This window comes from Rhinoraja longicauda, chromosome 32, assembly GCF_053455715.1.
Source record: "Rhinoraja longicauda isolate Sanriku21f chromosome 32, sRhiLon1.1, whole genome shotgun sequence".
In the NCBI taxonomy this organism is placed as follows: Eukaryota; Metazoa; Chordata; class Chondrichthyes; order Rajiformes; family Arhynchobatidae; genus Rhinoraja; species Rhinoraja longicauda.
In genome coordinates, this window is record NC_135984.1 from 22,146,006 (window position 1) to 22,172,275 (window position 26,270).

General features: G+C 44.6%; 1 protein-coding gene across 5 annotated transcripts in view; it reads right to left on the reverse strand.

Annotated features, from left to right (window-relative positions):
- The window catches only part of pknox2 (pbx/knotted 1 homeobox 2), a 411,407-nt gene that overhangs the window by 66,513 nt on the left and 318,624 nt on the right, over positions 1-26,270 (reverse strand). For all 5 annotated transcript variants that reach the window (XM_078427015.1, XM_078427017.1, XM_078427016.1 and 2 more), the window contains exon 7: positions 19,235-19,423. In XM_078427015.1, coding sequence (XP_078283141.1) covers positions 19,235-19,423 — 189 coding nt within the window. The remainder of the gene's footprint in view (positions 1-19,234; positions 19,424-26,270) is intronic.

Genomic DNA, 26,270 nt, shown 5'->3' on the forward strand with positions numbered 1-26,270 from the left:
TTCCCCCACTCCCTTCTTCCCACCCACTCCCCGGTGCCCCACCTGGATTGACATAGATTTCTCTCCTCACCTACATTCCTTCCTCTAACTTCACAATTTGCAACTCTTCAATCCTTTTATCTGTTATCTTCTGTGTTTTCAGCCCTGTACTTTGTCCAACCACCTGTCTATCCCCCCCCCCCCCCCCCCCCCCCCCCCCCCCCCCTCGCTCCCCTATATCAACTTATTACCTGTCAGGACATAGTGCTGGAGTAACTCAGGTGGTGATTTACAGAAAAGGACACAGAGTGCTGGAGTAACTCAGTGGGTCAGCTGACATCTCTGGAGAACATAGATAGGTGACGTTTCAAGTGATGAAGGGTCCCAACCCAAAACTTTATTTTTAGATTTTTTTAGATTTAGATTTAGAGATACAGCGCGGAAACAGGCCCTTCGGCCCACCGAGTCCGCCCCGCCCAGCGATCCCCGCACATTAACAGTATCCTACACACACTAGGGACAATTTTTATTTATTTTTTAACATTTACCCAGTCAATTAACCTACAAACCTGCACGTCTTTGGAGTGTGGGAGGAAACCGAAGATCTCGGAGAAAACCCTCGCAGATCACGGGGAGAACGTACAAACTCCGTACAGACGGCGCCCGTAGTCAGGATCGAACCTGAGTCTCCGGCGCTGCATTCGCTGTAAGGCAGCAACTCTACCGCTGCGCCACCGTGCCGACATCTATCCATGTTCTCCAGAGATGCTGCCTGACCTGCTGAGTTACTGCAGTACTTTGTGTCTTTTTTTGTAAACGACCACCTGAAGTTTCTTGTTCCTACATATTACCTGCCAGGCTTTGTTATGCCCTCTACTCTTCCAACTTTCTCCCACCCAACCCCTTGTCCCCCACTATAATCAGTCTGAAGACAGGTCCCGACCTGAAATGTCACCTATCCATGTTCTCCAGAGATGCTGCCTGACCCACTGAGTTACTACAGAACTTTGTGTCTATTTTGGTGAACCAGCATCTGTAGATCCTTGCATCGACATTAGAAAACAAGCCCTGCCTGGGTCAGCCTTGGAATGTGTAGGAAGGAACTGCAGATGCTGATTTAAACCATAGATAGAAACAAAAAGCTGGAGTATCTCAGCGGGCCAGGCAGCATCTCTGGAGAAAAGAAACTCTTCTTCAGACTTCAGATCTGCTGAAGAAGGTTCTCGACCTGAAACATCACCTATTCCTTTTCTCCAGAGATGCTGTCTGACCCGCTGAGTTACTCCAGCTTCTTGTGCCTATCTTGGGTCAGCTTTGATACTTCCTATAAAGTTGATGGAATGTATTATATCTAATGGTGGATGCATGAGAACAAAGTTCCTCCTGAGGAGACTGTTACAAGCCAAAATGAACCTAAATAATGAACACTGCCCAGACTATCACAGGTACTGACCTCCCCACCATCGAAGGGATCTTACAGGAGCCCTGCCTCAAAAAGGCAGCCAGCATCATCAGAGACCCACACCACCCTGGCCACGCACTCATTTCACTCCTGCCATCAGGAAGAAGGTATGGGTGCCTGAAAACTGTAATGTCCAGGTTTAGAAGCAGCTTCTTCCCAACAACCATCAGGTTATTAAACACTACAACCTCCAAATAAACTCCGAACTGCATAGACTTGAGGGCATTGTTTATGTCTTTGCAATATTGTTGTCTGTTTGCTACTGTAGATAATCGGAACTCTTTTTGTTGTTTATTATTGTATTTACTTAAAAGAGACCCGAGGGGCAACCTTTTCCACACCGAGAGTGATGAATATATCAAATGAGCTGACAGAGGAAACCATATAGGCAGATACAATTACAACATTTAAAATATATTTGGACAGGTTGATGGATAGAAAAGGATTAGCAGGATGTGGTAAACATAGAAAATAGGTGCAGGAGGAGGTCATTTGGAACTTCGAGCCAGCACCATCATTCATTGTGATCATGGCTGATCATCCACAATCAGTAACCCGTGCCTGCCTTCTCCCCGTATCCCTTGATTCTGCTAGCCCCTAAAACTCTATCTAACTCTCTTTTAAATTCATCCAGTGAATTGGCCTCCACTGCCTTCTGTGGCAGAGAATTCCACAAATTCACAACTCTCTGGCTGAAAACGTTTTTTCTCATCTCAGTTTTAAATGGCCTCCCCTTTATTCTTAGACTGTGGCCCCTGGTTCTGGACTCCTCCAACAGTGGGAACATTTTCCCTGCATCTAGCTTGTCCAGTCCTTTTATCATTTTATATGTTTCTATAAGATCCCCTCTCATTCTTCCAAATTCCAGTGAAGACATGCCCAGTCTTTCCAATCTTTCCTCATATGGCAGTCCCGCCATCCCGGGGATTAACCTCGTGAACCTACGCCGCACTGCCTCAATAGCAAGGATGTCCTTCCCCAAATTAGGAGACCAAAACGGCACACAATAGTTCAGATGTGGTCTCACCAGGGCCCTGTTCAACTGCAGAAGGACCTCTTTACTCCTATACTCAAATAAGACTATTTTGAAGAAAAAATCCGGCAAATAGGACTGATAAATAGATATCTTGGTTGGCATGCACGCATTAAGCTGAAGGGCTTGTTTTCGAGCTATATAACTCTATAATAATGGAACTAGCACAACGTGCATCTTTGTGATTAACAAATAGCCTACTAGGATCAGCGTGCATGAGGACAGAGGGCACAATCACTCCCTGTCCCTCTTTAAAATTAGAGCTATAAGGTTTGGGCTCCAAACTCCCACTTAGCAAAATCGTTTGGCAGAGTCAGAAATTGTCAAGGGTGATGTGCTCAGAGATATCTCCCCCAGTTTCACACACAGCCCTGCCACGTTTGATTTTGAAGTGCATTAAGAATTTTCTGAAAGCCCAGTCTGCATGTCTAATATTCAGCAGAATGAATATTCTGTTTTGAGGGCAGTTGTCCCACTTGTCGTTGGCGGCTCTTGAAATGGAGACCGCAGTCATTTAGAATGTACTCAACTTTCTTTTTGACAGGTGCAAACAAATATTCAGACCTGGGATCCTGATCTGAACCCACATCAAAGTACCTTCATGCCCTTGGGCTGGTTCACACCCAGGAACCGATAGCAATGTTGTTCGCACAAGCACGACTTCCGTTGAAGGGATTGCTTACTTTCACTTGAGAGGAAAGACAAATGTTATTCATAGGTTGACAAACTCCGGCTATTGTTCAGATTTTTGTCTCCATTTCTCATTCATAAAAAACCCAAACCCTGCAGCCACACGGACTCCCGAGAACTTGTGCTCACAATATTGAAGCCAATCCCAGTTAGAATATCCACTGGCTCGCAGGGCTGACCTACGGAGTACACCGACGATCGTGACGCTAATTAGCGATGTTATTAACCGACACCTGCAGTTGCAAACAGACATACTAAAGTGTTGGAGTAACACAGTGGGTCAGAGACGGATATCAAGTGCTGCTGGAAGGTCATCAACTCGGTGGAAAATGCTCTTTCGCCTGCCCGAGCTTTGTTGACCTCCCGGCACAGCGAGATGTCCGTCGGGGAATGTTGTCGACTGGCCCACTGCAGACTGCAGGAGTACGTGCTGAGGGACGCACTGAAGCTTGGTGCAGCCAACGCCAAGGCTCTGTGGGGAGGGCCACAGTCTAGGGTCCTGCTGCTGGACATGGGGGGGGGGGGGGAGGGGGTGGACACAGTGTGGTGGAGATGCCCCTCAAAATAAGGGAAGGGATTTCGCGGCAGTGAGCCACATGAGTGGCAAGGGTGTGGGGTAAAATTGTGATTTGGGTAAACAGTACAGAATGTCTGTCTAGCCTCCGAGAATGTTGGATGAATTTTTTGCACGGTTGTCTGAAGAAGGGTCTTGACGCGAAACGTCACCCATTCCTTCTCTCCAGAGATGCTGCCTGTCCCGCTGTTACCCCAGCTTTTTGTGTCTATCTCCTGTATTGTCTTTTTTTTTAAAAACTTGAATAAAGTCTATTTTGATTTTTTTTTAAAACTCTGGAGAAAAGGAATAGGGGTGGCATTTCGGGACAAACCCATTGTATTGTCTTTCCACTGACTGGTTAGCATGCAACAAAAGCTTTTCACTGTACACGTGACAATAAACTAGACTGAACTAATCTGCAGACTATTGCAATGCAGAATTGTTTCCAATCTCAAATAAGTCAAGACCATTTATACTTTAAGCTGGAATCAATTCTGCTATAACGCGAGTGCAGTTCACCCTCTTCTCCACAAGGTCACCACTGCTTACCCATCACACACCCTTCCCCCCACCCCTTCCCATCCAGTATAAGCAGAGCCCGCATTTCATTTATCATATCATATCATCATATATATACAGCCGGAAACAGGCCTTTTCGGCCCTCCAAGTCCGTGCCGCCCAGCGATCCCCGTACATTAACACTATCCTACACCCACTAGGGACAATTTTTACATTTACCCAGCCAATTAACCTACATACCTGTACGTCTTTGGAGTGTGGGAGGAAACCGAAGATCTCGGAGAAAACCCACGCAGGTCACGGGGAGAACGTACAAACTCCTTACAGTGCAGCACCCGTAGTCAGGATCGAACCTGAGTCTCCGGCGCTGCATTCTCTGTAAAGCAGCAACTCTACCGCTGCGCTACCGTGCCGCCAGTTAGATAGTGAATTACCCCAGTTAGAACCCATGTTCTATGCTGGAGACTTGAATTCAGAACTTTCTTCCGATCAAACAGTTCATAGCCAAGGAAACAGAACATTACTGTACAGGAACATGTAGGGTCCTTCAGACTACAATACCTGTGTTGAACATGATGCCATGTTAAACTAAATCTCCTCTGCCTGCATGTGATCCATATCCTGAATCCCCTTCATATTCCCATGCCTACTTCCACCACCATCCCTGGCAACGAGTTCCAAGCACTCACCACCCTCTGTGAAGAAAACCTATCCCACACATCCCCCGGAATTCCTCAGAAAACATTCCATGTTTGTCCAACCTCTCCTTGTAGCTAATATCCTCTAATCCAGGCAGCATTCTGGTAGTATGGGTGATCGTTCGTTGGTGTGGACTCAGTAGGCCGAAGGGTCGGTTTTCATGCTGTACCTCTAAAACGAAAACTAAACCACCTCTGCAGCCTCTCCCAAGCCAGCACATCTTCTTGTGCAGAGCAAAACTTCACACCATACTGAAACACAGCCTAACAAAAGTCCTATGAAGCCCCAACAAGACTTCCTTACTCTTACACCGAATGCCCTGACCATTGAAAGCAAACGTACCATATCCCTTCTTTACCACTATCTTCCGGTGTTACTTTTTCCAGGGAGGTCTGGACTTGGACCTGTGAATCCCTTAATAATTGTGAGCAATTCTGGGCACCATATTTGAGGAAGGATGTGCTGGCTCTGGAGAGGATCCAGAGGAGGTTTACAAGAATGATCCCAGGAATGAGTAGGTTAACCTACGATGAGCGTTTGTCAGCACTGGGCCTGTACTCGCTGGAGTTTAGAAGATTGAGGGGGGACCTCATTGAAACATACAGAGTAGTGAAAGGCTTGGAGAGAGTGGTTATGGAGAGGATGTTTCCACTAGTGGGAGAGTCTCGGATTAGAGGTCATAGCCACAGAATTGAAGGACGTTCTTTTAGGAAGAAGATGAGGAGAAATTTCTTTCTCAGAGGGTGGTGAATCTGTGGAATTCTTTGCCGAAGAATGTTGTGGAGTCCAAGTCTGTGGATATTTTTAAGGCAGAGATAGATAGATTTTTGATTAGTACGGGTGTCAGAGGTTGTGGGGAGAAGGTAGAAGAATGGGGTTAGGAGGGAGAGATAGATCAGCCATGATTGAATGGCAGAGTAGACTTGATGGGCCGAATGGCCTAATTTTACTCCTGTTCCTTATGACCGGAATATATGACAGAAACATAGAAAATAGGTGCTGGAGTAGATGTTAAGCATAAGGTCTTGCCATAAACTATATACATTCCTCTTACATTCGACCTTCCAAGATCTGACACTTACTCCTATTAATTTAATACTTGCTCATATTAAGTTGCATCTGCCACTGTTCTGCCCCTGTCTGTAAATGCTTATTATCTAACTGTATTATTTAATAGCTTCCCTCACTGACCACAACTCCACCAATTTTGGTCTTGTTTGCAAACTCACGAACCAACCCATAAACCTCCAATGACTCAATCTGAAGAAGGGTTTCGACCCGAAACGTCACGTAATCCTTTTCTCCAGATGTGCTGCCTAACCCCTTGAGTTACTCCAGCATTTTGTGTCTATCTTCCATTTACTTCCAAGTTGTTTACATATATATCACAAAAAGCTGAGGTCCCCTGGACAGAATACCACTGATCACAGATCTCCAGCTAGAACAGCACCCTTCCACCACTGGCCTCCATCTTCAATGGGTAAAACATAGAAAATAGGTGCAGGAGTAGGCCATTCGGCCCTTTGAACCAGCACCGCCATTCAATATGATCGTGGCTGATCATCCACAATCAGTACCCTGTTACTGCTTTCTCCCCATATCCCTTGATTCCGTTAGTCCCAAGAGTTATATCTAACTAAACGAGCTTAAATAGAATTTTCCAATTTCTAGCTTATTTTTACCACCAGTAAAATAAACCAGTCGGTTTCCTCCCACATTTCAAGGACGTACAGGTATGTAAGTTAATTGGCTTGTGTTTGTGTAAATTGTCCCGTGTGTGTGTAGGATAGTGTTAATGTGCGGGGATCGCTGGTCGGTGCGGACTCGGTGGGCCGAAGGGCCTGTTTCCGCGCTGTATCTCAAAACTAAACTAAGTAAAACATAAATATCACTGGAAAACAAAAGAGAGGAATAAAACACAATTATGTAAATGTTCCGCCATTTTTTTCTTCTGATTACTGCTTGCAATAGCATCCTGGAGATTAATCTATAATTCATGGAGGCCCCAGGATAATCCTGAAGGATGTTGCATTTACTTATCATTTACGTATCTTGCAACACTGACTGCACCTCAAAGTAATTCATTACCAGTGAAATATTGAGCTGATCGTGACAGACATGATAAGGCACCATGTAAATGCAAGATAGACCGCCTGCTCCAACTGGCTTATTACAACCGTGGGACATTCATTTCTCTCGATAGTGTTGAGGATAGCTGGATTGGGTCCTTTCCTCCTGCCAGCCATGACAGTGTGGTGCCCATTAACATGCCTGTAATAGTAAATTTTGTACTGAGCACCCCACAACTCACTGAAGATAGCTCTGCAGCTCTCACTATACTGGACAATAATAAACTGTACTCGAGTCACGTAATATTCCATGCAAAATCGAACAGTACGCTGCTTGCTACAGCTCTCTACCACTGCATTCTGCTCAAAGTGTGCCTGTCTCTGCACTGCACTGAAAATAGCCAAGCTATTAGCATATTTTCCAACTTGTAAAACCCCGCACTGCTGCTGATGTGTGTTATAATATTTAATAGCCGAGGTGCCGACTACTGTGCACATCCCCCTCCTCAAAACGTGCAAATTACAAAATCTTGAAACCAATGACTTTCAGCTCCTCCTGCCACCTGCATTCTCCATTTTGAGAAGATTTGTGTGGGAGACAATTAATTTTGATTAACCTTCCCTCTAGAAATGGATGTAGGCGTTTAGTGAGGTTGACACAATTTCATACATGTCACAAATTAGATAGAGGGTAAAACTCCCCACCACCTTCCTTTAAACAGCCATCCATACCTTGCCCTCAAAAAATAAAATAAATTAACAACATTCGATTCAGTCCCCAACACAAACTCCATCCACTAGCTGTCGATTCCATACCTCTACATACCAAATATCAAGGTTAAGCAGTCAAAACCTTTACTTCTTTGCTTCTAACCTCACCCATTACATACTCACCAAGGCATCCTGTTGCCACTAGTGCCTCAGCTACTGAAACAAATATTATTTTCTTTGCATTTCGAGATGAGAACTCCCATATATTTCTGCCTGGACACCTTTATTCTGGCTCCATCCTTTATTCTAGCTCTGTTCGAGATCTAACGCATAGTGTTATACAGCACCGAAAAAGAACTTTCAGCCTAATTTGCCCATGTGGACCAAATCGCCTAACTGAGCTAGTCTTGTTTGCCTGCATTTGGCCCATATGCTCCTGACCCATTGTAATCCATGCACCTGCCCAAATGCTTTTTTAAAATGTTGTAATTCCGCCCACCTCTGCTACTGCCTCTAATATTGATATTAGTTTATTACTGTCATGTCGTAGCAAGGTGCATTAAAAAGCTTTTGTTTGCGTGCTATCCAAGTAAATCAGGCCATAATATATCTAAGCACCTAAGGTGGTGCTGTCCACATATCCACCACACCCCGCATGTAAATGTTGCCCATCATGTCCCCTGTAAATCTTTATTTTCTTACTTTCAATCTTAGCCCTCGGTTTTGAACTCCCCTACCCTGATAAGAAAACTGTGAGCAAATGGGCACAGAGAAGATTTACGAGGATGTTGCCAGGACTCGAGGGCCTGTGCTCGAGGAAGCAGTTGAGCAGGCTAGGACGCTATTCTTGGATCGCAGGGGGATGAGAGGTGATCTTATAGAAGTGTACAAAATCATGAGGGGAATAGATCGGGTAGACACACAGAGCCTCTTGCCCAGAGTAGGGGAATCGAGAACCAGAGGACATAGGTTTAAGGTGTGGCAAGAAAGAGACATAAGGAACCTGAGGGGTAATTTATTTACACAAAGGGTGGTGGGTATATGGAATGAGCTGGCGCAGGAGGTAGTTGAGGCAGGTACTATCGCATAATTTAAGAAACATTTAGACAGGGATCGGATAGAATTAGAGGGATATGGGCCAAATAGAGGCAGGTGGGACTAGTGTAGATGGGGCATATTGGTCGGAGTGGGCAAGTGTGGGCGATGAGCCTGTTTCCACGCAGTATGACTATGACTATGCCCATCATAATTTTACAACCTCTAACAAGGACACTCTTTACCCCCTTGTTTTCCAAGGGAAATGAAAACCCAGCCTATGCAGTCTCTCCTTACAACTCAAGCTCATCAGTCACGGTAACATTTTAGTTTTTTTTAGTTTAGATTAGAGATATAGTGCGGAAACAGGCCCACTGGGTCCGGGCCAAACAGCGATCCCCGCACATTAACACTATCCTACACTCACTAAGGAAATTTCTTACATTTACCAAGCCTATTAACCTACATACCTTTATGTTTTTGGAGTGTGGGAGGAAACCAAAGATCTCGGAGAAAACCCACGCAAGTCACGGGGAGAACGTACAAACTCCATACAGACAGCACCCGTAGTCAGGATCGAACCCGGGTCTCCGGCGCTGCATTCGCTGTAAGGCTGCAACTCTACCGCTGCGCCACCTTGCTGCCCACATTGTTTGTATAATTTCTGTACCTTCTCAAACTTAATAACATCTTTCTTGGAGCTAGGTGACCAGAACTGCAAACAATACTCCAATTGTAGTCTCTTATACAGTTGCAACATGACATCTCAATTCTTGTAAAGAGTGTACATCATATTCTACATTTGTTTCTCTTTCAGCAATGACTCAATAGTATAATTATTTTTCTTGCCTCACCTCAGTACACAAGGCAATAAATTAAACTAAACTCAACTAATTATTTGGTAGACTTGCTCTCCCTTTCTCTGCAATCTCTCCCTCAGCTCTACATCCCTTCACGAAAACTGATTCTCAACTCCTGAAAAGGGAGTCCCTGCCTCAAATAGGAAACCAGGCATCATAAGAGACCCACACCACCCTGGGTCTACTGTCATTTCACCCCTGCCATCGGCTGGAAGATGTAGGAGTCTGAAAACTGTGACCTCCAGTTCAAAGAACTGCTTTCCCCCCAACAACCATCAGGCTACTGAACTCGGCAAACATTAACGAAACAATGAACTACGAACTGTCTTGGTTACACTAAGGACTTTTTGCAATAGTATTGGGATTTTTAAATTTACTGATTTTTTTAAATTATATTTTCTATGAGCACTGTGTTTACTCAGTGTTTACATGAACTGTGCATATAGCAGCACAGTGGTAGAGTTGCTGCCTTACAGCACAAGCGACCCATGTTTGATCCTGACTATGAGTGCTGTCTGTATGGTTTGTACATTCTCCCTGTGACTGTGTGGGCTTTCTTCGAATGCTCCGGTTTCCTTCCTACATATTTCCTTCCTAGTGAAGACAAATATAGGTCCCTTACAATCAGAAACAGGTGAATTTATAATGGGAAACAAGGAAATGGCAGACCAGTTAAATAAGTACTTTGGTTCTGTCTTCACTAATGGAAGACACAAACAATCTCCCAGAAATACTAGGACTGAGGATCTAGTGGGAGGGAGGAACTGAAGGGAATCCACATTAGTCAGGAAATAGTGTTAGGTAAACTGTTGGGACTGAAGGCAGATAAATCCCCAGGGCCTGATGGTCTGCATCCCAGAGTACTCTAGGACGTGGCCCTAGAAATTGTGGATACATTGATGATCATTTTCCAATGTTCTATAAACTCTGGATCGGTTCCTGTGAACTGGAGGGTAGCTAATGTAACCCCGCTTTTTAAGAAAGGAGGGAGAGAGAAAATGGGGAATTAGAGACCAGTTAGTCTTACATCGGTAGTGGGGAAGATGCTGGAGTCATTATTAAAGTTGTAATAGCAGCGTATTTGGAAAGCAGTGATACGCTTGGTCAAAGTCAGCATGGATTTATGAAGGGGTAATCATGTTTGACTAATCTTCTGGAATTTGTTGAGGATGTAACAAGTAGAATGGATAAGGGAGAGCCCATGGATGTGGTTTATCTGGACTTTGAAAAAGCCTTTGACAAGGTCCCACACAAGAGATTAGTGTGAAAAATAAGAGCACATGGTGTTGGGGGTAGGGTACTGACATGGATAGAGAACTGGGTGGGAGACAGGAGGCAGGAGTAGGAATTAACTGGTCCTTTTCAGAATGGCAGGCAATGACTAGTGGGGTGCCGCAAAGCTCAGTGCTGGGACCCCAGTTATTTATAATATATATTAACGATTTAGACGAGGGAATTAAATGTAACATCACCAAGTTTGCCAATGACACAAAAGCTGGGTGGCAGTGTGAGCTGCGAGGAGGATGCTATGAGGCTGCAGGGTGAGTTAGATAGGTTGGGTGAGTGGGCAGATGCATGGCAGATGCAGTATAATGTGGATAAATGTGAGGTTATCCTTTGGTGACAAGAACAAGAAGGCAGATTACTATCTGAATGGTGTCAGATTTGGAAAAGGGGAGGTGCAACAAGACCTGGGTGTGCTTGTACATCAGTCACTGGAAGTAAGCATACAGTTACAGCAGGCAGTGAATAACACAAATGGCACGTTGGCCTTCATAGCAAGACGATTTGAGTATAGGAGCAAGGAGGTCCTACTGCAGTTGTACAGAACCCTGGTGAGACCACACCTGGAGTATTGTGTGCAGTTTTGATCTCCTAATTTGAGGAAGGATACTCTTGCAGTGTAGGTTTACCAGGTTGGTTCCCGGAATGGCGGGACTGACATGATGAAAGAATGGGTCGACTGGGCTTGTACTTACTGGAAATTAGAAGGATGAGAGGGGATCTTATAGAAACATATAAAATTCTTAAGGGATTGGACAGGTTAGATGCAGGCAAAATGTTCCCCATGTTGGGGGAGTCCAGAACCAGGGGTCACCATTTAAGAATAAGGGGTAGGCCATTTAGGACTGAGATGAGGAAAAGAGTTGTAAATCACCCAGAGAGTTGTAAATCTGTGGAATTCTCTGCCACAGAAGGCATAGGCCAATTCATTGAATGTTTTCAAGAGAGAGTTAGATTTAGTTCTTAGGGCTAAAGGAATCAAGGGATATGGAGAAAAAGCAGGAATGGGGGTACTGATTTTGGATGATCAGCCATGATCATATTGAATGGCAGTGTTGGCACAAAGGCCGACTCCTGCACCTATTTTCTATGTTTCTATGTTTCCTCACACATTTCAACACATGCGGGATCGCTGGTTAATTGGCTTCTGTAAATTGCCCCTGGTGTGTAGATAGAACTAGTGTATGGGTGATAGATGGTCGACATGGACTTGGAGGGCCGAAGGGCCCGTTTCCATGCTGTATCTCTAAACTAAACTAAACTAAACTACTCCTGCTATGTCGGTGCAAGTAAGGATTTCATTTTTCTGACTTAACTGCTCCAGCATTGATGGCTGATCTAAAGATGGGTCCCGACCCGGAATGTCGTCTAGTCCGTTCCCCCCACAGTTGCTGCCTGACCCGCTGAGTTCCTCCAGCACTTTGTGTTTTGCTCAAGGTTCCAGCATCTTCAGCTCCTTGTTTCTCTGAGTGTTCGATATCTTTTGATAACGATGCCATGCAATGCCTTAGAATTTATCTTTATAGTTTTGGGTCATATGTAACCTGTTGTTACTCAGGTTTTCTTGCACCTAATAGAAATTCCCGAGTTCAAGTAGAAGGCTTCTAATTAATTATCCTGGGCCGTTTCTCGATAGCTGTAAAGTGAGTGATTGCCTTGTGCAAAGGTCTGTTAGGAACTGCTTCTTTTATGTTAGCACCTAAAGCACCTCAGTTTTTGAACCGCTAAACCTGTTCTATATTTTTTTGTTCCGATGTGGAGGACATCATTGCAGTCGGCTATTAGTTCACAGCCAGTAAAAGGCAAAGAATGGGAAAAAGGAGTCATCAGTATGGAACTTATTACAGACTTGTCAGGGTGTATAAGGTGTTGCATTAATGCCAACAAAAATCTTTTGTTTGTGCGGCCTAGTTAGAGTTTTCCTAATACAGTTCCTTTTAAGACCACAATTGTGTTTCTGCATTGTTACTCATTTCTCCGTGTTCTATAAATAGCCGATTAATACATACAAAATGATCACAGGCCCATGGGGAACCGGTAGGGTGTAGGACCAATTCAAAGCCAGTCTGGGCACAATGAGGTTTCCCTTTTTGTGTTTTGTGATTCTGTTCTAAACATAAACAGCTGCCCGATGGAAACGAGGGCATGTACTTAAAACACTCTATCGGGCGGACTATAGGGTGGGGCATCATTCTCCTCAGACCACTCATCCCAGTTACCTATGAGGCAAAGTCGAAGTATTCACCTCATCTCTTGACATAGTGCATGTCAAAGCCCTTCAGCCAAACCAAACACAACACAGTATTTCAAAGAGGCAATGCTTGGATTTTATAGAACCGTGATGCTGGAATCCCCACTGGGCTGATTAGAACGATACACTTCCTAGTTTTATATTTCCCTGCCATCGTATTCATAACCTAAGGATGTTGAAACGTGCTTTTAAAAAATTATAGAAAGGGGGAACTGCAGATACTGGTTTACACCAAAAGGGATACAGTGGGCAGCATCATGGCTGGTCTATCTTTCCCTCTCAACCTCATTCTCCTGCCTTCCCTCCTTAACCCCTGACACCCTTACTAATCAAGAATCTGTCAATCTCCGCTTTAAAGACATCCATTGACTTGGCCTCTACAGCCATCTGAGGCAATGAATTCCACTTAGTCACCACCCTCTGACTTAAGAAATTCTACTTCATCTCCTTTCTAAAGGTACATCCTTTTATTCTGAGGCTATGGCCTGTGGTCCTAGACGCTCCCACTCGTGGAAACATTCTCTCTACATCTACTCTATCCAGGCCTTTCACTATTTGGTAAGTTTTAATGAGGGTCCCCCCCCGTCCCGTCCCCCTCATCCTTCTAAACTCCAGCGAGTACAGGCCCAGTGCCGTTAAACGCTCATCATATTTCAACCCAATCATCCCTGGGATCATTCTTGTAAACCTCCTCTGGACCCTCTCTAAGGGCAGCACGTCCCTGCTCAGATATGGGGCCCACACACGTGAACATGTGCACAAAGAACTGGGGATAAACTTTCCAAATAGTGCATACTGAGCAACAAGGCTTTAGATTAAATTCTTTCATGCAACATACAGGAAAAAGTCGCCCGGAGCAAGTATTTCACGTAAATCTCAAAATACAAAGCTTACACAGGCTAAAGAAGATTGAATCAATTACCCAACACCTAGCGTTAAATTAAGCTCAGCCCACAGGTGGCGGGCGGTCAACTCCATCGCAGCTTAGCACCGTCATTAGTCTAAACTAGCGCGTGTATGTGATAGTTTAAAATAAAACCACCCAGCAGCAAATGCTCAGACACTCAATGCTCAATGGTACATGCACAGGAAAGGTTTTGTGGGATATCTCCAAATGTGGGCAAATGGGACAGCTTTGATAGGGCATCTTAGTCACCACAGACCAGATGGGCCAAAGAGCCTGTTTCCACACTGTATGATTCTATAACCTCAAAGCTCACCAGTGATTTCAACCTCAAATCACCCAGTGCCTGGAGTTTTGGAACACAAATTAGCTTTTCATCTCCATTTTGTCTCCATTTCATCTCAAGCCTTTTTCACTCCCTCACTCCATCCACACATCATTCTCCACTCACCACTCCCTCTCTCTCTCCCAGCTCTCTTCTCCCTACTCCATCAGTCTGAACTGCTGAGAACTCTTGCAAGTGACCTATTTAATAGAACTGGAGTGATTGGCCTTCAAGAACCACAACTACGTTTCTTTGTGCAGGTGTAACTGTTTGATTTATATGGCCTTCATTTTCACTTAGGCTGCTTGATGTCACATTTGGTCAAATGTTGCTTTGATATCAAGAGTCACCATTCTCACTTTGCCACTGGAACTCTAGTCTTCTGCACGAAGTTGTAATAATAATGCCACGTAGAACAGCACAGCAAAGGAACAGACCCTTCAACTTACAATGTCTGAGCCGAACAAGATGCCAAGCTAAACTAATCTTGTCTGCGTGCACATGATCCATACCCCTCCATTCCCTGCATATCTAAAAGCCTTTGAAACACCACCATCACGTCTGCCTCCACCAGCACGACCTGGCAATGTGTTTCAAGCACCCGTCCACCCTCTGTGCAAAATACTTTCCCTGCAGCTCTCATTTAAACTTTGTCCCATTCACCGTAAAGCTATGCCTTCTCGTCTTTGACTTTTCAACCCTTGAATAAAAAGGTCGTGGTTGTCTAACCCTGCCATGGCTCAGGCAAGGTGGAGTAGGGTCTATCATGGAGTAGGTACACAGCTTGCTAGCACTATCAGCAATCCATTCCATTCCAATCCAATCCATTCCATCATTCATAAGATCTCTGAAAGAATATCCTCAAACCCGCCGACAAGCGTTGTAGTCTGGCGGCCTGACCTCTACCGTGCTGCGTTTTGTGTGCGTGTGTACGTGTGTAGATTTAGAGATACAGCGCAGAAACAGGCCCTTCGGCCCACCGACTCCGCGCCGCTCAGCGATCCCCGCACATTAACACTATCCTACACACACTAGGGATACTTTTTACATTTTACCCAGTCAATTAACCTACAAACCTGTACGTCTTTGGAGTGTGGGAGGAAACCGAAGGTCTCGGAGAAAAACCACGCAGGTCACGGGGAGAACGTACAAACTCCATACAGATGGCGCCCGTAGTCAGGATCGAACCTGAGTCTCCGGCGCTGCATTCGCTGTAAGGCAGCAACTTTACCGCTGCACCACCGTGCAGCATATATATATATACACACACACACACACAGTACTATGTTTACATATTCTGTTGTGCTGCTGCAAGTAAGGATTCCTTCTTCCCATATCTGGGACATATGACAATAAAGCATTCTTGACTCTTGATGCTAGCTCTCCTCTTACCTACCCCTCGACCACGACCCCACAGATGAGCACCAGGCCAGTATCTCCAGGACTATGTCCAATTTCATCATTAACAAAACAATTTGGAAGAAGGGTCCCGACCCATTCGTTTTCTCCAAAGAGGCTGACCCGCTCAGGTACTCCAGCACCTTGTGCCTATCTTTGGGCGAAACCAGCATCTGTAGTTCCTAGTTTCTACACTGAAAGAGTACTGGTGGACTAGAAAGAGTATTAGCAAGATTGAATTTGGTCTGCTATTTATAGATAGGACCTAACTGGATAATTTTCCACTGTCTTACGAATCCTCAGAGTTGTAGCCGTGTCAGCTGACTCCAAATGCATTACTGGGTTCAACCACCTTACAGATGCAAGGATCCAGGACTGATATCAAATGGATGGCCTTTAATCCAATCATCAAAGATTGGCAGGGTTTATTTCATTGCAATTACCCCTTGGTATTAATAATTTTAATATTTCTCAGTCAGTTCACAGGGATATTGAGTGCATGTGGACACAGTGCATAAAGATGGCAACAGGGAAGAGGTGGGGGAGAAGAGACATTGTAAACCTGCACATAACTTATTAATGTTGCACAAACATTTGTAATGTAAACAGCCAGATTCTACTCAATATTGCAAAGCACAGGTTAATATTCATACTCACACAACAATATTTATTTAAACCTCAATAATTAGATCCGGTTTTTACAGTGCAGGAAGGAAGGAAGAAAGGAAGATTTATCAGTCTTTACATAACACGTCACCATTGCGCTATGATTTTTTCCAAAGCATTCCCCTAACTATGATTTTATCATGAGTAACGGCTCCTTCATGGGAACAAACAGCAACAATATAACAGAGAGCAAGGTTATACAAGCAGCCATTGAAATGAGCGATAGACACAAAATGCTGGGGTAACTCAGCGGGACAGGCAGCATCTCTAGAGAGAAGGAATGGGTGATGTTTCAGGTCAGGACCCGTTGCCAGACTGACCAGAAATGTTCTCGACCCAAAACGTCACCCAAAGCATCTTCAGAGATGCTGTCTGTCCCGCTGAGTTACTCCAGCATTTTGTGTCTCTCTTCGGTGTAAACCAGCATGTGCAGTTCCTTCCTACACAGATAGTCTGTGTTGTTGGTTGCATTGATTAAAAATCCATTAAAACTCACTTAGTAAGAGATATATTAGTATTTAGTATATTATGTATTATTACTGCTACAAAGTAACTGGCCTGTCAACTTTAAATGTGGTTTGACATAAGCTGTGCGATGCTCAGGCATGAACTTACTGACCTGTGTCAGCCTGTGAGATCCATATTCTCCCTTGCCCGTCCATCTGTTGTCTAATCATAAGGTCTGACCTCTAAATTTGACTGACTGATGCAGCATGGCATTGTTTTGATCTATCATTCGTATCATTCTGCCAACACGCTTAACGTAGCTGGCTGGCTCACATGCCTTAACTTTAACCCTCCCACTCCTGACCCTTGGCAAATGACTCAGAGAGTCTCATTACACAGTGCTGGTCCACCACTCCTTCCCAACTTTGATATGAGGTGACTGACATCAATGTTAAATAGCAGCAAGGGCACCAGTCTCATGCTGCATGGTTTTGAGATGCATAAGGCAGTCATGGTGGGGGTTATCAGGGTCCAATCTTCAAGGACGTATCGATGGAATAAATATGATTGTCCCACCAAACCCAAGTTGCAGGGAGCTTAATATATTAAAAATATATTACGCAAACATTTTCTTGCTAACTGGAAAAATCTTCCTCTGGTCTCTGGGCCTCATTTGCAATGGGAAAACTCTCCTTATCCTGATGAAGTCATCTCTAGACCACTGCCTTCAGCCACTCAAAGACTGCTGGAGAGCCTTCCTGTGATTTTCTGGCAGTGGCCTCCTGCAGCTGAGATGTCCTTGCCTGGCTGTTGCCCAGGTTGTGATTCCTGGAGGGTTTGGGCAGAGGTTGGGTCTAAACCCTTAATATGAACCTAGAGTAATCAACATTTCTCTATGGCTTGGAACGTATTTGTATTTCTCATGCCTACATCTACTGATTTTGTCCTCGCATAAATGAAGCCACAGAATATATTGGAGATAGACACAAAGCGCTGGAGTATCTCAGCGAGTCAGGCAGCATCTCTGGAGAAAAAGAATGGGTGATGTTTCGGGTCGGAACTCTTCTTCAGGCTGAACGTAGAGGGGAGGGAACTATTGAGGGAGTGCAGCGTAGGTTCACGAGGTTAATTCCCGGGGTGGCAGGACTGTCATATGATGAAAGAATGGAGCGACTGGGCTTGTATTCACTGGAATTCAGAAGGATGAGAGGGGATCTTATAGAAACACATAAAATTATTAAGGGATTGAACACGCTAGATGCAGGAAACATGTTCCCGATGTTGGGGGAGTCCAGAACCAGGGGCCACAGTTTAAGAATAAGGGGTAGGCCATTTAGAACTGAGACGAGGAAAAGCTTTTTCACACAGAGTTGTGAATCTGTGGAATTCTCTGCCAAAGAAGGCAGTGGAAGTCAATTCACTGGATGTTTTCAAGAGAGAGTTAGATTTAGCTCTCGGGGCTAGCGGAATCAAGGGAAAAGGGGAAAAAGCAGGCACGGGTTACTGTTTGTGGATGATCAGACATGATCACATTGAATGGCGGTGCTGGCTCGAAGGGCCGAGTGGCCTGCTCCTGCACCTATTGTCTGTGTGTCTAGAAGTCTGAAAAGGCCAGAACAAATCAGGCAAAAGGTGACCAAGGAAGGGAGGAGCTCATAATAGCCCATTGTTGGCTGGGGAAGAGGTGATAACGATGGGATACAGGAATGCAAACAGTGGAACTAGTAGGACAACTAAGGTGGGGAAGGGGGGGAAAGAGGAAATACAGGGGTTATTTGAAATTTGAGAAATCAACATTTATACCACTGGGTTTTAGCTGCCCGTCTCTCCGTCCACAGAATATATATTACCATTTAAAAAAATTGAAATTTCCTCCATTAAAAAGCAGTGTCGCTGGGCTACTAAATCACTATTATAAGATAATTTGGAAACTGGGAATCCGCAACTCTGCGATCTTTTTGTTTCCCACCATGTTTTCCATCTCAGGTCTTTGTCCAACAATGTGCCTATCAACCCCCCCCCGCGTTTATTATCTGCTACGCTTTGTTCTGCCCCTCTTCTCTTCCAGCCTTCTTCCCCCACTAGCAAAGGCAAGCAAAGGCTCCAATCAGTCTGAAGATGGATCCTGACCCAAAACATCATCTATCCATGTTCTCCAGAGATGCTGCCTGACTTGTTGAGTTCATCCAGTACTTTGTGTCTTTGTTTTTAAACCAGCATCTGCAGTTCCTTGTTTCCAACTACTTTGTTTGAGTGGAGAACACCACATGGTTAGACCACCCGATCCATCTTTTCCCAAAGGCCACATTAAAGAAAGTAACTCTGGGATTTGTTCCAGGCTCCTACCTGTGCTGGGAGGGTATGTGTCACTACCGTTGGGGAGTATGGACCTCCTAGGTCATTGCGAAGTAGGTTGTCACTGTGCATCTTCGTCTTAAGACAGGTTATGTAGCGGTTACAGAAGTCTTTGCAAAGCTCATTGACTTTCTCCAGTTCTAGTAGATGGATTCGCAGAACCTGAATGGCTTTTACCATCTGCAATAAAACAGAAAGGCTATCAAACCCGGCAATTCCAACGCAGTCATGAGTTCATAAGTGATAGGAACAGAATTAGACCATTCGGCCCATTGTCTACTCCTCCATTCAATCATGGTTGATTTATCTTTCCCTTTCTACCCCATTCTCCTGCTTTCTCCCCATAACCCCTGTCATGGAATCTCCACCTTGAAAATACCCAATGACAGCCTCCACGGCTGTCTGTGGCAATGAATTCCACAGATTCACCACCCTCTGACTGAATATATTTCTCCTCATCTCTTTTCTAAAGGAACGTCTTTTTATTCTGAGGCTATGCATGACCTCTGGTCCTAGAATCTCCCACCAGTGGAAATATCCTCTCCACACCCACTCTATCCAGGTCTTTCACTATTCATAAGTTTCAATGAGGTCCACCCTCATTCTTCTAAACAGTCCTAAAGTCAATCCTGCTCATTCAAACGCTAGCCATTTCACACCGATCATTTCAAAGGCCCCCTCACAAAGCAAGGACCTCCATAGCAAGACTGTGGAAAATTCACTCATTACTTCACACCTGCCTGCACACTCTCAGATAAGTTGGCATTATTGAGATTTGCAGATGTCCAGAAACCATTCTACTTTATTGTCAGATCTGGTCTCAGAGAATATCCCGCACTTTGTTCTATTTATTCCTCAGTATTTTCAAATCGATTGATCAGCCAAATACCAAACGTTGTGCCATCTAATGTAAATTTAAAAAACCCACTTCAGTTCTAATGAAATGTCACCAATATGAAATACTGACTGCTTATTTCTTTTCCTACCGATTCTGACTTGCTGCATACTGTATTTCCAGCATTTTCTGCTTTTATTTCGAGCAGCTATTTTTAATTTGGTCTGAGTGACTATTTTTCTTTAGTCACACTTTAGTGTGGTGCCTGTTTCAATTCCTCTTTACAGGGCTTTGGATGGGTATTAACATTAGATTTAACAACCTGCCAATTCCTTGGTTTTTATCCAACATCCACCTTACGAGAAATGTGTGTAAAGGCATGCACAAATGCATACAAATGCTGCATATATATGTATTCCTGAGGATTTATCCCTTTTCCCTTTTTCGAACAAGTGTGTAACACACTCACTCTCACATGCATGCACGCACACACATAATCATTTAGTACTGAGGCACCACCCATGAGTCTACAAATGTTTGGAAGATTATTGTCATGGCCTCTGCATCTTCCTTCCTCCCTCCCTCCCTCCCTCTGCCGCCCAGTTTGCATTCAATCTTGACTAGGTAACCATTCCACTTTACGACTTTAAGCTGTTTTGGTATTCCCAATCAATTTTTACCCATTCAAAATCTTTGCATCTTCTTTAGCTGAGATCCCTGTGGGCTCTTCCTTGATAAAGACAATGACCTGCAATCTTTCATGCTCATTTAATGCTTGATGCCATCCCTGTGAATGACAACTCTTGATTCCTGACTGAATCCAGTGACGTAACCAGTGAATTACTGAACACTAACCCACTGAAACTAAACACAAGCTTCTTACCAGAAAACAACTTAGGGTAGTTAAGACTTTCATAAAATCAAAGGGAGATTATTTCCATTTATCAAATAACATTCTTGACAAATCTGCATCATGAAGCATTTTACAACTATTAATGTCAATTTGAAGTAATAATAGAAGGAGGAACTAACTGCAAGGGGAGGTTGGATAAACTTTAATTGTTTTCTCTGGAACACTGCACGACGAGAGAACTGAAAGGAGTGTTGAAAGACTGGAGCGACTAGGCTTGTATACACTGGAATTTAGAAGGATGAGAGGGGATCTTATCGAACGTATAAGATTAATAAGGGGTTGGACATGTTAGAGGCAGGAAACATGTTCCCAATGTTGGGGGAGTCCAGAACAAGGGGCCACAGTTTAAGAATAAGGGGATTTAGAACGGAGATGAGGAAAAACCTTTTCAGCCAGAGAGTTGTAAATCTGTGGAATTCTCTGCCTCAGAAGGCAGTGGAGGCCAATTCTCTGAATGCATTCAAGAGAGAGCTAGATAGAGCTCTTAAGGATAGCGGAGTCAGGGGGTATGGGGAGAAGGCAGGAACGGGGTACTGATTGAGAATGATCAGCCATGATCACATTGAATGGCGGTGCTGGCTCGAAGGGCTGAATGGCCGACTCCTGCACCTATTGTCTATTGTCTAATGAGTATATGAATGAATCAATTAATAAGTTTATTGGCCAAGTATGTACACATACAAGGAATGTGCCTTGGTGCTCCGCTCGCAAGTAACAACACGAGCATACTGTAAACAATTAAGAATAAAGCATAAAACATTAAAACATTAAAAATACATTACAGTTTAAACATGTCAGTGAAATAAACCAGAGCAAAAAGAGACTACAGACTTTTGGTTATTGAGTAGAGCTACTACTCGCAGAAAAAAAGCTGTTTTTATGTCTGGCTTTGACAGTCCAGAGTCGCCTTCCAGAGGGAAGTGCTTCGAAGAGTTTGTGGCCAGGGTGAGAGGGGTCAGAGATGATCTTGCCCGCTCGCTTCCTGGCCCTTGCAGTATACAGTTCGTCAATGGGGGGAAAGGTTGCAGGCAACAAGCTTCTCAGCTGATCGAACGATTCGTTGCTGCCTCCGGATGTCGTGCTTGGTGGCTGTGCCAAACCAGACCATGATGGAGAAGGTGAGGACAGACTCTATGATAGCAGTATAGAATTGGACCATCATTGCCTGTGGCAGATTGTGTTTCGTCAGCTGCCGCAGGAAGTACACCCTCTGTTGGGCCTTTTTGACTGTGGAGTCGATGGTGGCCCCCCATTTAAGGTCCTTGGAGATGATGGTTCCATATAAAATTATGAGAGGCATTGAAATGGAAATTAGTCGGAACTTTTTCTCCCAAGGGTGGAAATGTCAAAGACGAGAGGACATATCTTTAAAGTGAGAGGAGCAAAATTTAAAGACGATGTACGGGGCAAGTTTTCTTTACACAGAGCGTGGTGCTTGCCAGGGACATGCTGCCAGGGGTGGTGGGGGAACCAGATGCGAATGTAGAGTTCAAGAGGCTTTTAGACAGGCGTGTGGATATGCAAGGAATGGTGGGATATGGATAATTGCAGGCAGAGGAGATTAGTTTATCTTGGCATCATGATCGGCACAGACATTGTGGGCTGAAGGGCCTGTTCTTGTGCTGTATTGTTCTATGTTGGAAGCCACTGTTGGAAAAAATACTATTTGCTTCCACAAACGTCAGTGTACGAAATGACCATTTCAGTGTTGTCTGTTGCGAACAGGAAGAACAACCCCTACTTTATTTCAAAATCATACCACATCATTTACACATCCACTACTCGATGCAACATCTCCAGCAAAGAGCAGCACGGTGGCACAACTGCTGCCTCACAGCACCGGAGGCTCAGGTTTGATCCTGACCTGGAGTGCTATTTGTGTGGAGTTTGCATGTCCTCCCTGTGACTGCGTGGGTCTTCTCCGAGTGCTCCGGTTTCCTCCCACATTCTAAAGACGTGCAGGTTTGTAGCTAAATTGTCCCTAGTGCGTAGGACAGAACTAGTGCACAGGTGTTTGCTGGTCGGCATGGACTCAGTGGGCCGAAGGGCACACTGTATTGCTAAATTAAAATGAAACAAATGCTCTTTCAGGAGGCCATCTCCAGCATGCTCCTCCTCCATCATTATTCACCACTATTTTCTTGCACTATCCTTACATCCCTTGAATCCCTCAATATCAAAAACATCTACTGATCTGGTGGCACAGTGGCACCAGCAGTGGAGTTGCTGCCTTACAGCACCAGAGACCCGGGTTCGATCCTGACAGTGGGTGCTATTCTGTGTGGAGTTGTACATTCTCCCAGTGACCGTGTGGGTTTGCTCCGGGTGCTCCGATTCCCTCCCACATCCAAACATGACTTGCGCTTTTATAGGTTATTTGGCATCTATGTAAATTGTGCCTAGTGTATAGAGAATAGATGGGAAACTAGGATAACATTGAACTAGTGTGAACGATGGACTGCAAGGACACATTAGGGCTGATGAACTTGTTTGATGCCGTATCACTAAACCAAACTGAACTCCTAGCATTGCACTGAATTGCCAGTCTGAAGTTTGTGCTCATACCCTGAAGAGGATACGTAACCTCTTAGTGGCGGCAAAGGATGGAGTCGCTGTCTTCGCTCCTGACTACAATGCTGTCTGTACGGAGTTTGTATGTTCTCCCCATGACTGCGTGGGTTTTCTCCGGGTGCTCCGGTTTCCTGCGACACTCCAAAGACGTACAGATTTGGAGGTTCATTGACTTTGATAAAAAATTGTCCTCAGTGTGTAGTATAGTGCGAGTGTACGGGGATCGCTGGTCAGTACGGATTCGATGGGCCGAAGGGCCTGTATCCGCGCTGTATTGCTAAACTAAACTAAACGAAACCTGACCTACAGATTTGAGATTGCTATCAATTGAGCCCCTTAGTACATGACAGTATTTAAACCACAAATCGCACACAGCTCCTGACACGAGCAAACCGGCATTCCTTGGCTGTGCAGTGGGATTTTAATGAGATAATTGTGCAGCATGTCTCAGTCAGTCAGAGGATAATACCCAACTCAGACACCAGATTTGACATTTGTGCATTCCTGGAATAAAACTCTCACGTTCAATCCCCACCACAGGCAAATAGGCAAGTGAATCTGAGCAAGGGGCTTTGGATCAAATTCCTTCTACAGTAAACTAAGGATTAAGCGTAGTTTCACAGCGGCAGCTCCAGAGAGCGGCTTGTTGTTTAAGTCACTGTACAAGGGCATGTGTGTGTGTGTGGGGGGGGGGGGGGGGGGGGGGGGGGGGGAGCAGTTAATAAATATGCCAATTACTGCAGCTCATTTGTGAGAAATTCTCATTTACTGCCCTGCTGCAGTATATCTGTCCTGATGAAGACCTACAGTCAGATGTAAAAATTGAACGGATCATAAAAAATACAGATGCAAAATTAATTGACTTCACAGTGCTTTGGCTGATTTGGTGGATAATGATGAATTCTGACCTTTTCTAATTACTCTGTGAACGTACAGCCCCATAGAAAGCTCAAAGCTTATGAAATATGACAGTCCATCCCAAGTACCATAAATGTTCATGGCTATCTTTTTCCGTTTTGCAGTGGAGTGAAACCAGGCATTTATTCTCTCCCTCTCCATCAGCAGATTTTTGCCTCTTTGTTTTCGTGCCTGCTTTTGATTCTCAAAATGAACGCAAGGCAAATGCTGAATATCAAGGCAGATTAAACACTGACGGAAGGATGAAGAGATAAGGATTCAAGGGGGTGGCACAGCGGTAGAGCTGCTGCCTTGCAGCGCCAGAGACCCGGGATCAATCCTGACTACGGGCCCTGTCTGTACGGGTGCTCCGGTTTCCTCCCACGCTCCAAAGATGTGCAGGTTTGTAGGTTAATTGGCTTTGGTAAAATAGTAAATTGTCCCTAGTGTGTGTAGGACAGTGTTGGTGTGCTGGGATCGCAGGACTGGGTGGGCCGAATGGCCTGTTACCCTGCTGTATCTCGAAAATCCAAACTCAAAAACTGCAAGAGCTAAAAATCTGAAATAAAAACAGAAAATGTTGCAAACACTCAGCAGATCAGACAGCATCAGTGGAGAGAGAAACAAGAGCTAATGTTTCATGGTGGATTGTTGTACGTTTTTTTGCATGATGGCGCAGCGGTAGAGTTGCAGCGCTTATAGCGCCGCGACCCATGTTCGATCCGGACTACGAGTGTTGTCTGTACGGAGTTTGTACGTTCTCCCCGTGACCACGTGGGTTTTCTCAGAGATCTTCGGTTTTCTCCCACACTCCAAAGACGTACAGGTTTGTAGGTTAATTGGTGGTGTGTGTATAAATTGTCCCTGGTGTGTGTAAGATAGTGTTAACATGCGGGGATCGCTGGTCGGTGCAGACTCAATGGGCCGAAGGGTCTGTTTCCCCGCTGCATCACTAAACTAAACTAAGATACTACCTGACCTGAAAAGTGTTTCCAACAGGTTCAATTTCCATTTATGAATAGACGAGGGTTTCTCCATCACTAGCCATGGCCAGATGGAAGAAGACTGCTTCTCCCTGCCCCCTAAAGCTTGCCTTCTGTGGTCTGCTCTCACTCTGCAGTTGTGTATGAGGGAGAGGAGTACAGGGAGGGCTGAGAAAAGAGAGAGAAAAATGGTGTTATCGGAGTGGGGAAATTCGATCAGTCAACAAATTTAACTTTGCTTCCATCCAAATCTCCATGTCTCAAATACATTCTTGAATCAAGGAACGTTGTTTCCCTCTGAAGAATCAGGTGAATTCATCCCTTCAGTCCTGACCCAAAAGCCAACAGCCACCTCACCCACCAGTTTTGGTCTCTTAATTAGAAGAAGGACGTCCTTGCTATTGAGGCAGTGCAGCGTAGGTTCACGAGGTTAATTCCTGGGATGGGGGGACTGTCATATAAAGAAAGATTGGAAAGACTGGGCTTGTATTCACTGGAGTTTAGAAGGATGAGAGGGGATCTTATAGAGACGTATAAAATTATAAAAGGACTGGACAAGCTAGATTGAGGAAAAATGTTCCCAATGTTGGGGGAGTCCAGAACCAGGAGACACAGTCTAAGAATAAAGGGGAGGCCATTTAAAACTGAGGTGAGAAGTAACTTTTTCACCCAGAGCAGAGAGTTGTGAATTTGTGGAATTTTCTGCCACAGCAGGCAGTGGAGGCCAAATCACTGGCTGAATTTAAAAAAGAGTTAGATAGAGCTCTAGGGGCTAGTGGAATCAAGGGATATGGGGAGAAGGCAGGCACGGGTTACTGATTGTAAATG